Below are 13,474 nucleotides of genomic sequence, written 5' to 3'. Positions count from 1 at the left end.
ACATCGAAGACCATGTGCTTCATAGTCTGGCTTTCTTCCTACCTGTGCTGAAGACTATTATTGGGCGCTATTAGAGCAGTTCTCTCCGTTGCGGTGCATGAGTCTTTGTCCATTGTTACCCCCTTCCCCGTAGGATTCAGTTTAAAGCCCTCCTGATGAAGTTCTTCATGCTGTGGCCAAACACATTCTTCCCATCCTTTGTGAGGTGCAATCCGTCCCTTGCCAACAGCCCATCTTCCAGGAAGTATAGCCCGTGGTCCCAGAATCCAAATCTCTCTTGTCAGCACTACCTTCGTAGCCAGTCATTCACCTGGAGTATTTTTCGTTCCCTTTCTATCCCTCTTCTGACTACTGGAAGGATGGACGAGAAAACTATCTGGGCCCCAAAGTTCTTGAGTTTTCTTCCTAAAGCTTCAAAGTCTGACGTGATTTCTTCGTAGCTCCGCTTGGCGGTATCATTTGTTCCCACATGGATGAGAAGAAAGGGATACCTGTCAGTGGGCTTTATGAGTGCAGGGAACCTTTCAGTCACGTCTCTAATCCGTCCTCCCGGGAGACAACATACCTGGCGAGTCCGCGGATCTTCACGACATACTTGGGTCTTGATCCCACGCAGCAAGGAGTCTCCCACTACTACCACTCTTCTCTTCTTCTTCTTGTAGGCCTGGGTTTCATTGCCTCTGTTTGACTGACCTTCATCCTCTTGCTCACTCTCATGTAGGTTCCCCTGTGATTCTTCCTCTGCAGGCTGTCCTCCAGTCTCATCCGCAAGTACCTGGAATTGGTTCCACAGCTCCACTGCTTTCACTGGTGCAGAGTGGCATCTAGTTCTCCTCCTAACTGTCACCCTTTTCCAAGGAGTATCCTCTACTCCATTTTTCTTCACCTCAGCATTTCCCACTTCTGCCTCATCTTGCCGTTGCTCTTCAAGCTTCTGGTCTTCCCTTTGCTGCTGTAGTTCCCCCATTCTGTCCAAGAACTCTTCGTGTTCTCTTATTCCCTGGAGGGTCGACAGTCGCCGCTCCAGCCCACTTACTTTTTCTTCCAGCAGCGTGATCAACTTGCACTTGTGGCAGGTGTAGGCCATGTTGTTCTCAGGCAAGAAAACAAACATTGCACACACCTTGCAGGTCACCACCACTGGAGAGTCTTGTCCTTCCATAGCCCCTTTTCCCTTTTTGTGTCTAGCTTTGTGATTGTTCTAGACTAGCTTGTGCCTGTTCCTCTACTCAGTCGAGGTTAAAAGCAGAGTCCCACTTGTGTGAAAGTGTGTGTTACAAGACAAATAAATGGAAAAAAGTTAGTTAAAAAATAAAATAAAATAAAAAATGAAAAAAAATGTTAGGGCCCCCCCCCCCCTTGACCTCCCCTGCCGAACTCCCCTGGCCAACTCCTGTTTGCTCCCCCTGTGCGCTCCCTCTCTGGGAGCTTGCTTGCTTCTGTAGTCCCTGGACCAGCTGGAGCAGCTTGCTCTGTTCTGCTCTGCTCAGGTGGGAGGCGGGAAACGGACTGAAGCTTCCTGCCCACACAGTTCTTTATGGCCATTCATTACGTACATGGGCATGTGTGGGCTAGCAAAGAGTTTAGTGGGCTAGTCACTGTTATGGACTTATTTGCAAAGCTGCTTTTAAGCTGCATATTAATCTTTAACATAAGATTTGACTTGCAATTGGGCAGCTTTTAATTATTCCTGTTCATTAATCAGTTGTATGTTCAGGAAATTCTGTGGCTTCTGTAAAGTAAGCTGAAAAACTTGTTAGCAATTGAAATGCTGCCACTTTATATTTTGCTTAATAGCAGCAGGCTGTTTTTAGTGAATGCTGGCATTTTCCTTGCAACAGACAACAGAATTGGGGATTCTTACCATTAGATCATGATTGTTCTGCTAACTAGGGTGCTTACATTTCTCTGAGTGCTATTTTGACACCTCTGTTCTAACCTCTGAATAGTGGAGCCTTAAATCTTTTAGAAAGATCTGTGAATAACACATTTAACAGGTTAATTCAAGCTAATGTGAGAGAAATCGTAGCAATGTGAGAGCAATCGTAGCAACCTGTCCTTGTCAGAAGCTAGGAAAGAGCTTATACTGTCGAGCAACATTATGAAAAGGAAACAGTTTAGTTCAAATTTAACCTACCCTTGATTTTTAATGCATTAAATTTTGCTAATTCTAGAGATTGGGGGTGATGGGAATCTAGCAATTCAAAATGCATTAAGGGAAGAATCCTATGGCCACTAGACATTGTCTACAGGGCCATAGGATTTTTAGGTTTCTGGGAACCCCATCCCCTCTTAGCTGGTGTGGTTCTCTCTGCTGTTGGAGACGGGGAAAAGGGGGCAAGAAATCACCTGTCTAGCCAAAAATGCAGGGTAACCATCCTGCATTGGATAGTCGTCAGCCTCCAAGTTCAGCGCTGACTACTATCTCCATAGGATTGCACCCTAAAGTGCTTGGATTGGTTTAATGACAATGATTTTCTTTTTTTACTGTAATGCATTTATGTGAATTATGCCAAGCAATAAAACAAAGTAAAGGTATGTTACCTTTGTCTGAACAAATACAATGATGCAGTAAAACATAATGGCAAACTTTATCTATGAAATGAGACTTTGGATCAAAGGAATCCTATGTGTTACAATATACTTTGTTCAGGCTATTTTGGCTTAGAGGTTGCCCAGTAACAGATCTATATTTTCCACCCTAAATGTAACAATTATATAGGCATGCAAGTTTTTCCTGGACAATCTCAGTGTTTAAAATTATAAGTGTTTGTTGAAATAAAGAATGATTGATGTAAACTTGTGGCTGTTCTTGTCGCTTCTAACATCTCCCTTTTCAAGATTTTTTGACAATTATGGGGAAAGCTTTACCTGTTGAATTTCTGCATGTCATGCAGCTACAGAAGGAACACGAAAACGGTGATAAATTCCAAGTTTCAAGATAGATAGATAGATAGATAGATAGATATATGATGAGAACTATTGTTGAAAGGAAATGTTTCAGTTTACTTACTGCATCAGGAGTTTTTAATATATTCCTTGTCATGTTTCAGCAGGGGCCAGCAGCTTGCCAGGCACTCTCTCGTAACTTTCACTGCACGGTTTATGGAAAGAAAAATGTCTCTGCCAAAGTATCCGATTCAGTAAGTTCTTACTTGTATATCGCTTGCCTGGTTTCTTAGTCCCATTTTTGGATGTTATCTGAAGAAAACGGCAAGCAAGCCAATAATTATTATGAACTGCCCAGACGGCTTTGGCTGTGGGGTGGTATAGAAATATAAGAAATGAAATGAAATGAAATTATCAGGTGTGTACCTATAAGAAATTAAGGCCACATTCAGTTGTCAGATTTGTAATTCTCCAAACTGTGAAGGATTCTGGTTTGTAATCCCTATTTGGAAAGATTGCTCAAGCCACAGTTTGCTGCTTCTGGTGCCGTAACAAACTGTGAAGTCTTCTATGTAATTTTCACCCAAGCTTTTTCAGCTTAATTTTTGCTGATCGAGTATAGATTTGTTGAAATTGACACTATTGTTTTTATATTGCATTTTATGTTGTTTGTAATTGTGTTTTGTATGGTACACCACTTTGGGAAATTCCTTTGTTAAGTGGGGTGTGTGTGTGTGTGTGTACACACACAAACACACACACACACACACACACACAAAATAAGGGCCCAATCCTATGCATGTTTAGACAGAAAAAAGTCCTACAACTCCCAGTATTTCTCAGCTAGCTGGGGAATGCTGGGAGTTGTAGGACTTTTTCTGTCTAAACATGCATAGGATTGAGCCCTAAGTAATGTGAAAGAAGGGGAAGACGGAGCACTTGAGCTTGTCACTTGTTCCCGATTCTCCAAACCAGGCTTCCCCATCCTGGTGCCTTCCAGGTAGTTTGGATGATAACTGCTATCACCCCTGACCATTAGCTATGCTGGCAAGGGCTGATGGAAGACATCTGGAGGGCATCAGGTTGAGGAGGCTGTGCCATGGAGGATCACAATTCAGTGATGGATACTGTTCATTAGAAACCTCCTACAGATCTCTGGGTATCTTTTTAGCAGTGAATGTCTAGACGGATGCTCTCCAAGTGTGGATGTATAATTCATTCTCTCCAAATGTATATGTATAATTCATTCTGATTACACTGTAGCGGTTTATTTTCTTGAGCATTGCAGATGATATGGGTGTTCCTTTTATATCTCCTTGTTAGATTTCAACACAGTATCCTGTAGTGGACCATGAATTTGATGCTGTGGTGGTGGGTGCAGGTGGTGCAGGCTTGCGAGCTGCATTTGGCTTGTCTGAGGCTGGCTTTAATACAGCATGTGTTTCAAAATTGTTCCCTACCAGATCGCACACTGTCGCTGCACAGGTAAGAAGCCATTTGATCCCAGCCTGTGTTCATAGATTGGGGAAGGGGAGCAAGCTGCAAGCTATCTAGATTTGGTTGTTGTCTACTGAGATGACACTGTATAGAATCAATGCTAATGTCTGCTACTGGTGGGCATAAACTGATATTCTGTTGTTTAAATTGTGATGGGCAACATACAACCCAGTTGCTTTATGCATCCAATATGATCATGTGACACCAGTGCTTCGTTAGCTGCACTGGTTTCCAGTCTGTTTCTGACCCCAATTTAAAGTGTTGGTGTTGAGCTTTAAAGCACTAAATGGCTTGTGAACTGTGGTTTAGGATCCTGGCTTGTTCTCAAGTTGGTAACTCTGGTTTCCTGGTTTGGATGAAATGACAAACTATGGTTAATTGGAGACCTGCATTGCATTCAGGTGTAGTGACAAGGGAAGCTGCTGTGTATGTGGGCACAAAGTTCATTATTACCTTGGGTTATTAAGCCGAGATATGACCATCTGAATATGGTCACTGCAAAATATCACCAGTTAAAAACTGAAATGGATAACGTCACAGAACATATGAAGACCACTTGCTAGATAAATCATACTGGTGGCTTTGTTTAAGAAAGGAAACAAGAAAAACATTTCCTTATCTATAGTGAAGTTAAGTTAGAAAAAGTTAAGTTAGGGTTTTTTTTAATTTAATGACTGCTAAGGAAATGGTGTGCTGGTGTTGTGCTAATGGTTGCCACTTCATTTGTTACCTGGGAGGTTGCTTTCCCAGGCTACAGTTTGCGGGGGATGTTTTGTATAGTGGAGCATTCAGTTGTGTGAACTCCATCTGCAGTCTGAAGTAATACAGCTCAGAAACAGATTTACCATTCCAGTAAGAACTAGGCCTGAGAGTGATATTTCTTTTAAAATAAACCCACATTCCCAGATTCCATGGTTGCAGAGGAGACTTTCAAAATACTGCAAAAATGGACTATAACCAAAATAAACCCAAATATGCGAGGTTGATCACCTTGCCTGGTATCTAAACCTAAAAGTGTTTACTTAGAAGTAAATCTCCTTGCTGTCATGTCAATGAAAATAAACTGCAAATGGTATGAACTATATGCCACAAAACCAGTCAGATTAGATCATCTCCACATTAGGTGGAAATTCAAAGGAACTGATTGCTAACTATTGCACGTGGATAAAACGCATTTATTTAATTTCTAGGGGGGAATCAATGCTGCTTTGGGGAATATGGAAGAGGATAACTGGAGATGGCATTTCTATGATACTGTGAAAGGCTCTGACTGGCTGGGAGACCAGGATGCAATTCACTACATGACGGAGCATGCCCCTGCTTCAGTTATTGAGGTGCGAGTAATGTATTAAATATGATTTTCTGAAAAAATATCATAGCTAAAATAAACTTCTTGGGCTATATGCAAAGCCAATTATCTTCTGAAAGGATAAGTTTCCTCAATTTGCATACTAAACGGGGGGAAATAGTAAACTTCTCATTGTTAGAAAAGGAAAATTCTGTACTCTTCTGATTCTGTAAATTTATAGGACTATGTTGCCGCAGTACTTTCTACAGAGATTTTACTTCATTCTACAGAATTTCGTGCTCTGGCAGACTATTCATTACAGCAGTGAATATGCTAGGACTGCTATCTTTTGCAGGGATACCTTGTGCCTCAACAGAATTGTCCCACTAGGAAGGAGAATTGGCAGGACCAAACTGCACTTCCCATTTATCAGTAGTTTAAGGGCGCAATCCTATGGCCACTAGTCAGTGGCTAGACAGCCATAGGATATGTGGTTTTCCGGGAACCAACCTCGGAGCCCACGCTCCGAGGTCGGTCCCCGGAGAACCGACCTTGCCCCCCTTCTGCGCTGCTTCGCAGGCAGCGTGGAACAGCCCCGTGCTCTGCGCTTGGAAGAGGAGCACGGAGCGGCCAAAACGGGGTGTTCCGGGGAAAAGAAGGTGGAAATGCTGGTACGACACATCCTATGTGTTGTCCGGCAGCCTTCTCTCTGGCTCTGCCTTCCTGCGGTTAGACAGCTGAAATCAGCTGTCTAGCCGCAAATGCAGGGCAAGAGAAGCGTGGAGGGAACAATCCTCTCCATGCTTCTCCTGCCCTGCATTGGATAGGCGGTCGCCTCCCGAGTTTGGAGGCGGCCGCCTGTCCCCATAGGACTGCACCCTAAAAGGTGCAAATACCTTCCTTTTAGCTGATGTTGGTCTCCTGCTTGGCCCCAGCTAATCTCCTTTCCCTAAGCCCTCATAGTAGCCCAGTTTCTAGAAGCCAGGACATGTTATACAGATCAAAACTTTGCTTTGCCTATGATAGCTTATATTTGCAGATTTCTTTCAGAAGTGGAAATTGTTCTAGACTTAACAGTAGTCACCGACTAGCTTTCCTTGTTTTCATACGGACAGTGAAATGGCTAATAATCTCTGCTTGGGTTCCTCAGCTGGAGAACTATGGGATGCCATTTAGCAGGACAGAAGATGGGAAGATCTACCAGCGTGCTTTTGGGGGGCAGAGCCTTAAGTTTGGGAAAGGCGGACAGGCTCATCGATGCTGTTGTGTGGCTGACAGGACAGGCCACTCTCTGCTGCACACACTCTATGGCCGGGTAAGAAGTTGTGGGGGAGAAAATGAAGCTCATTTCATTGATGCTTAACAGGATCACTTTTGAGATTGATAGTTGTGTTTCTTGTGGCTGTTGCTGCCATGTCAGCAACTGACCCATGAAAGCTCCCTGCTGGCATATTTGTATGTATTCTCTGTTGTCAGGCAACATAACAAAGAGGCTTGTACAGGTGATATACTTTTCTTGCAGAAGCACTCATGAATTACACTACACAGTACACCTCTTATTCTATTTCACTTGGTCACTGACAAACTGGTTTTCTTATTTTTATTTAACATTTATAAGCTGCTTTCTTTGCTGTCAGGCACCACCCAGAGGGGTATACACAGTAAATGTATATACATATACTTAACATGTATATGTTAAAAATGTAAAAACAATTTAACAGCCCATGCAGCAAAATACATAAAATATCAATAAAGCCACAAAAATAACTTTTAGTCACTGATCTAGCTATTTCTTCAAGGTCTCCCCATCACCTCCTTTTTGACCATTTAATGGGAGATGCCTGAGACTGAACCTGAGACTTTCTGCCTGCAAAGCATGTGCTGTACCACTAAGCTGTAGCTCCTCCCTAAGAGGCAGTGGCTGGCCCTGGGTCTTCTAGTGAGCTTCATGGCTGAATGGGAGCAAACCATTTTTCCTCCATTTGCAGGCTACACCCACAGCAGCAGGGGTCCCACAGCCTCTGTTTGTATGTTTTTCGTATACTAATATTATAGAATTAGGGCTAGCATCATAACATTAAGAGGCAAACTGTTCCTGTTGCTCTAAAAATCACTACCAGTACAAGCATATGAGACTGTATAGTGCCTGTTGGTTTGACAGCAATAACATTTACATGTAGCATTTGCACACACAAGTGTTCATAAACATCCTGAAAATGTTTTACATCTTGAGTGAAGAATTTCATAGACCCTGTAATCTCTCTAACCTCGGTAAGGCATTCAGTTACAAACGAAGAAAGTTGTAAAGTTTCCTCAATTCAGCTTTTCCTAGAATGTTATCATGATGGTTTTACATTTCCTAAAAGTTCTGGAATAATAATTATAAAGTGCCTAAAATAGATAAGTTCTATAGAGAGATAAAATTAGCAAAGCCCTTTTTGCAGGCTTTCAGTCTAACAGTTCCTGACCATGGCATAGCATTTAACATTGCTCTGTATGTCCTACAGCAGGTAGAAATGCTTTTTTTCCTCTTCTTCCCTATCTCTAGTCTCTCCGATATGACACCAGTTACTTCGTGGAATATTTTGCCCTTGACCTCCTTATGGAAAATGGAGGGTGTTGTGGTGTTATTGCACTTTGTATAGAAGATGGCACCATACATCGTTTAAGAGCAAAGAATACCGTTATTGCTACTGGGTAATATGCTAATAATTGTATTGAAGGAATGTGAATATATTGCCTGGGCTTACTTGTCCTTATTCTGACTCGGACTAGAGTGGGGAGGAGTTTCTTGCACTCATCCCTCACCTTTTTTGTTTCTGCCTGATAGAGTTGTCCAGCCCAGCACTCTTCAGGGTGGTCCTTGGTGGTCATATTGTTTCCACCAACACTCTCTAGGAAGTGTCCCAAACTCTCCTCCCCTTGGGCTATTTCCCCTGCCCTTTCATACCCTAATTTTTGCCCTTCCCATTAAGACAGGGATGGAGAACCTCCAACCCAGGGGCCAAATCCAGCCATCCAGGATCCTAGTCTGGCCCTCTGGGGGTCCTCAGAAGGCCACAGCCCTTTCTCCTAGCCATTGGTTTGGTGGTTTCCCAGCTTCTGTGCAGTTTTTTCGCCAGTCTGAAAGGTTGAAACGCCTCTCCTAAGGCTTAGTTACTGGCAGTAAGAGCTTGAAGCTAGGATATGCTGGTATTTGAGGGGCTTGGTCCCTGCTCCTTCTGTCTTCTGCTCTGCCCACCTGCATCCCCCCCCCCCAGCTTCTCCAAAATGGAATTCAGCCCATGGGCTAAAGAGGTTCTGCAGTCCTTTTTCTCCTTCTAATTGAGCCTGAGGGCCAAACCAGATTTCATTTCAGCAAATGTGTGGTCCCAATGTCACATTTGTAAAGATGAAAAGGAGTGCAGGGATGGGGTCAATCTACAGGGATGGGAGCCATCTACAAGGATGGTAAGGGCAGAATTTCATTCTAAGAATGCCTCATGTGCTAAAACCAGAGGGTTGGATCCATATTAAGTCATACTTTGAATAGACCCGTTGAAATCAATGGAATTTAAATTAGGCATGATTAACTGAAGCCCCATTGATTTCAGTGGTCTACAGTTGCAGTCAAAATTATTCAACCCCCATTGCAAATCAGGTTGATTGTCAAACTTTACAGACTTTCAGCTGTTTGCAATGAACAAATCAAACAAAAGCAATTGACATAGCTCAACACAATGAATGCCTCAAGTGATTTCCCCAAATTCAACTGAAAATGCAACTTCTAATGACTTCTCCAGTCTCAAAAGTATCCAACCCCCTGAATAGAATCCCTCACAACAGCACAAATATGCAAAACAGGTGTTGTCTCTAGCACACCTGATGCAACCAATCAAGGGCTTCATTAATTGCACCAGGTGTGCTTGAGCTGGAACACATGACATACCTGAACTGGCTAGAGGTTTGTTGAGTGCCACGGTTGACTGTATGTTAGAAATAGGGCTATGTCAAAAGAATGGTCCAAAGAGTTAAGAGAAGAGATCATCTGCCTTCACAAACAAGGAACAGGATACAAAAAGATAGCGAAGGCACTGAACTTTCCTAGAGACACCACTGGAAGCATAGTTCGCAAGTTCAAAGTTAAAGGAACAGTGGTTACGCTACCTGGACGGGGCAGAAAAAGGAAGCTATCAATGGCTGCAACCAGATTTCTGAGAAGGCAGGCTGAGAAAAACCCTCGAGTGACTGCAAAAGACCTGCAGCAAGACTTGGTGGCAACAGGCGCTGAGGTTTCAGTGAGCACAGTAAGGCTGTACTAAATGCAGCAGGTTTCCATGCCAGAACTCCAAGACGTACACCACTGCTGACCCAAAAGCACAAGAAATGTTGGCTCCAATATGCTCAAAATCATATAAATAAGCCACAGATGTTTTGGGATTCTGTTCTGTGGAGCGATGAAACAAAACTGGAACTTTCTGGCCCGATGGATCAGCGGTATGTCTGGAGGAAGAAGAATGAAGCATACGCTGAAAAGAACACTCTGCCTACAGTTAAGTATGGTGGTGGCTCGGTGATGCTCTGGGGCTGCTTTGCATCCTCTGGCACTGGAAACCTGCAGCGTGTGGAAGGCAAGATGGATTCACTGATGGATCAGGAAATCCTAGGAGAAAACGTCATGCCGTCTGTGAGGAAGCTGAAGCTTGGGTGTCAGTGGACCTTCCAACAGGACAATGATCCCAAGCATACCTCAAATTCCACCAAGGCTTGGTTGCAGAAGAAGTCCTGGAAGATTCTACAGTGGCCATCACAGTCACCTGACTTGAACCCCATAGAAAATCTCTGGTGGGATTTGAAGAAGGCGGTTGCAGCACGCAAACCCAAGAACATTACTGAACTGGAGGCCATTGCTCATGAGGAATGGGCTAAGATTCCCCAGGAACGCTGCCAGAAACTGGCTATGCATCTTGTTTGCAGCAGGTCATAACAGCAAAAGGGTGCTCTACTAAGTACTAAAGATGCTTGCCATGAAGGGGTTGAATACTTTTGAGACTGGTGAAGTCATTACAAGTTGCATTTTCAGTTGAATCTGGGGAAACCACTTGAGGCATTCGTTGTGTTGAGCTATTTCAATTGCTTTTGTTTGATTTGTTCATTGCAAACAGCTGAAAGTCTGTAAATTTTGACAATCAACCTGATTTGCAATGGGGGTTGAATCATTTTGATTGCAACTGTACTCCAAGTATGACTAAATCTGGATTCAACTGGAATTTCTAATCTATTTCATCTTTTTAACCTAGGAGTCCTGCATAAGGTATTAAATTACAAAACAGGAAAGACAACTTTTTCAGTTTGGTTTTTCCTGGAAAATGGCATGATTTTTTTTATTGGGGGAAACATGAATTTGGACACTCTGTGTTTTCTTTGTAACATCTACTTGGCCTTGATTTACTCCTGTGCTTAGCAGGATAGTCACACCATGCAGCTATGTTGGGCGTGAGCTGCCTCGCCCAAAACAAGACTCTCCAGGTGGGTTTTCATCTTTGGATCCCCTACAGGGAAATGGAAATGAATAAGCTAATAACTTAGAGGTTCAGTTTGGCTTTGGAATTGCTGAGTTACATATGGCTTATGTTCCACAGTAAAAAAAAAAAAATCTCATGAAGACCACTAGTAAATAATGTGACTGAGAGCTAGTGAACTAGTTATTCTTGAAACGTTTGTGATTTCAGGGAAGATATTTTATTTTGTCATGCTGCATGGATTGGGGCCGTTGTTTTTCATGAAATATTTGCTCTTCTGCTTTGTGAGTGGAAAATGTACTGGACAGATACTAATTCTGAACTATTTCCTAGAGGGTATGGCCGCACATACTTCAGCTGTACGTCTGCTCACACCTGCACTGGCGATGGCACAGCAATGATCACACGGGCGGGCCTGCCTTGTCAGGATTTGGAGTTTGTGCAGTTCCATCCCACAGGTAAAAGCTCTCCTGTTTTAGACCACTAAAGCTTGGTATGAGAGCTTTTTTAGTTAGTTCTTCTATCAGAAACTCTTTGGGAGAAACACACAATCATAGTAAAGGGGCCAAGTTCTTCAGTATATCCTGTCTGTCTACTCCGTTAGAAATGAAATTATTTATTGCAGTCAACAGACCAGAATCTGTTGGAAATGATATTCAGGTAAGTGTGCATAGGATTGTAGCCCTCTGATGTTTGCCAAGCATGTGCAAATTGCTGACTTGTATTTTGCTGGTACAGTATTTGAGGTGAAGAGACAGGAAAATAACTTTTGTCTTGAAATGCTTTTTTTGAAAAGCTCAGGCACACTTCTTTTTCTGAATGAAAGTTAGAGACCCCACCTTTGTACAGAAATTTTTTTAGAGAATAAAAAATAATAATTAAAAGCTTTTGTGTGTGCAAAGTACTTACCCACAAAGGAGGCTACTTACAGGTTCTCTGCTACAGTTACTGCTGTAGCCTTACCTCTCTCCAATCAGTCTCCACTGGGTAATTCTGCTGCATCTGGTATGAGATACAGCAATATAGGACATAGGCTTCTTTAAAGGTGGATAATTTTACTGTATGAGTCTCTTTATCTAGGTGTACCTCCTCTTTTAGAAAGGGGCAAACCTCAGAGCATTCAGTTCTGCAGCAATGTGGTTAGTAGTCTTTGTGGCTGGGTACTTTGGGTTCTAGGATCCTTCAAATGTTGCTTTTTTGTGGCACGCAGTTTTCTCATAGTTGGTGGAGTTACTGAGGGAATATTCCAGCAGATGAGAGATATTTACATAAGCTTGGCAATCCGATCTATTGGAGGGTTGTCTTTTATATACCCAGCTTACAACAGTTGGAAGCTTTCTTCCTGTTTCACTGCCATGAGAGAGGATAGTCTAGCTATGCCTTGTGCATGTTGTTAGCGCTATATCTGGGAAATTCAGATGATATGTCCCTGCTGGAAAACCAGATGAGAAATGGTTACAAGCAGGTGCTGACTGTCTGTCTTGGAAGCTTGTTTAGATGCTGTATGCCTGCACAAATGAGAAGCAGGCTTGGGAATATAATCAAGGACCCTTGTTGTATCTCCCAAGAGTGAAACCCCTACCTTTGCCAGTTTCTAGTTCTTCTATACTGAAAATTCTATCAAATTTCAGAGAGGTTGCAACCATAACCTGCTGTAGCAAAGTCCCATACCACCTTAAAGGCTAACAAGCATTTATTATGGCATAAGCTTTTGTGGGCCAGTGCTCGCCGTGTCAGATGCATGAAGTGGCATCTTACATTGGGGGGTGTATATATGGAGAAGATGACACCTGGTGAGTGTTGGGACTGAAAGGCTGTGAAATGCACAAGGCAGTAGACATGGCATTTTCTGTGCAGAGCCCAAATGTATACAAGATGAAATGTATACGAAAGAGGAAGCATGCCCAGATAAGCAGCCTGGTTCCCAAAGCAGCTGCTGGTGATAACTTAGCATGGCAAGGATTATAGCAATAACATCTAAAGAGGGACAATTACTTCATATCATAGGAGAGCCAACCGTAATCCTAAATGCTGGAGCCTCCCACTGAATACGGCAACTTTAGGATCAGCAACATAATGTCCTAAGAGACTGAAATGCTCTGTGCCATGTTCTGCCCTTTCTCTGGGATGCAATGAAATAACATCAGTGCCCAGTTATAACATCCACTAAGGTTAAGAATGAAATGGTCTTTCATAAAAAGATGGGACACGGGTTTCAGTGATTTCAGTGGAAGGAGAGTTGTGACCAATTTTTTGCTAGAAGATTAAATGAAGTATTAATAATTTATATCCTGCTTTA

At 42.8% G+C, this 13,474-nt stretch overlaps 1 protein-coding gene across 4 annotated transcripts in view; it reads left to right on the top strand.

Annotated features, from left to right (window-relative positions):
• SDHA (succinate dehydrogenase complex flavoprotein subunit A) overlaps positions 1 to 13,474 on the top strand; it is a 32,604-nt gene that overhangs the window by 3,501 nt on the left and 15,629 nt on the right. For 2 of the 4 annotated variants that reach the window (XR_014792249.1, XM_084857577.1), the window contains exons 2-7: positions 3,057 to 3,143; positions 4,213 to 4,374; positions 5,577 to 5,720; positions 6,825 to 6,989; positions 8,223 to 8,371; positions 11,509 to 11,633. Coding sequence is in view for 2 of the 4 variants with exons in the window: in XM_084857577.1 (XP_084713703.1) it covers positions 3,057 to 3,143; positions 4,213 to 4,374; positions 5,577 to 5,720; positions 6,825 to 6,989; positions 8,223 to 8,371; positions 11,509 to 11,633 (832 nt within the window). In the remaining 2 variants the exon portion in view is untranslated. Of the gene's footprint in view, positions 1 to 3,053; positions 3,144 to 4,212; positions 4,375 to 5,576; positions 5,721 to 6,824; positions 6,990 to 8,222; positions 8,372 to 11,508; positions 11,634 to 13,474 lie in introns of all 4 variants that reach the window. The other 2 variants (XR_014792248.1, XM_084857576.1) reach the window with 1 other exon arrangement.

This window comes from Heloderma suspectum, chromosome 5 (genome assembly GCF_057233095.1).
Source record: "Heloderma suspectum isolate Gila_16-S chromosome 5, 16-S_ref, whole genome shotgun sequence".
Taxonomy (NCBI): Eukaryota; Metazoa; Chordata; class Lepidosauria; order Squamata; family Helodermatidae; genus Heloderma; species Heloderma suspectum.
This window is presented reverse-complemented; position numbering and strand designations above follow the sequence as displayed.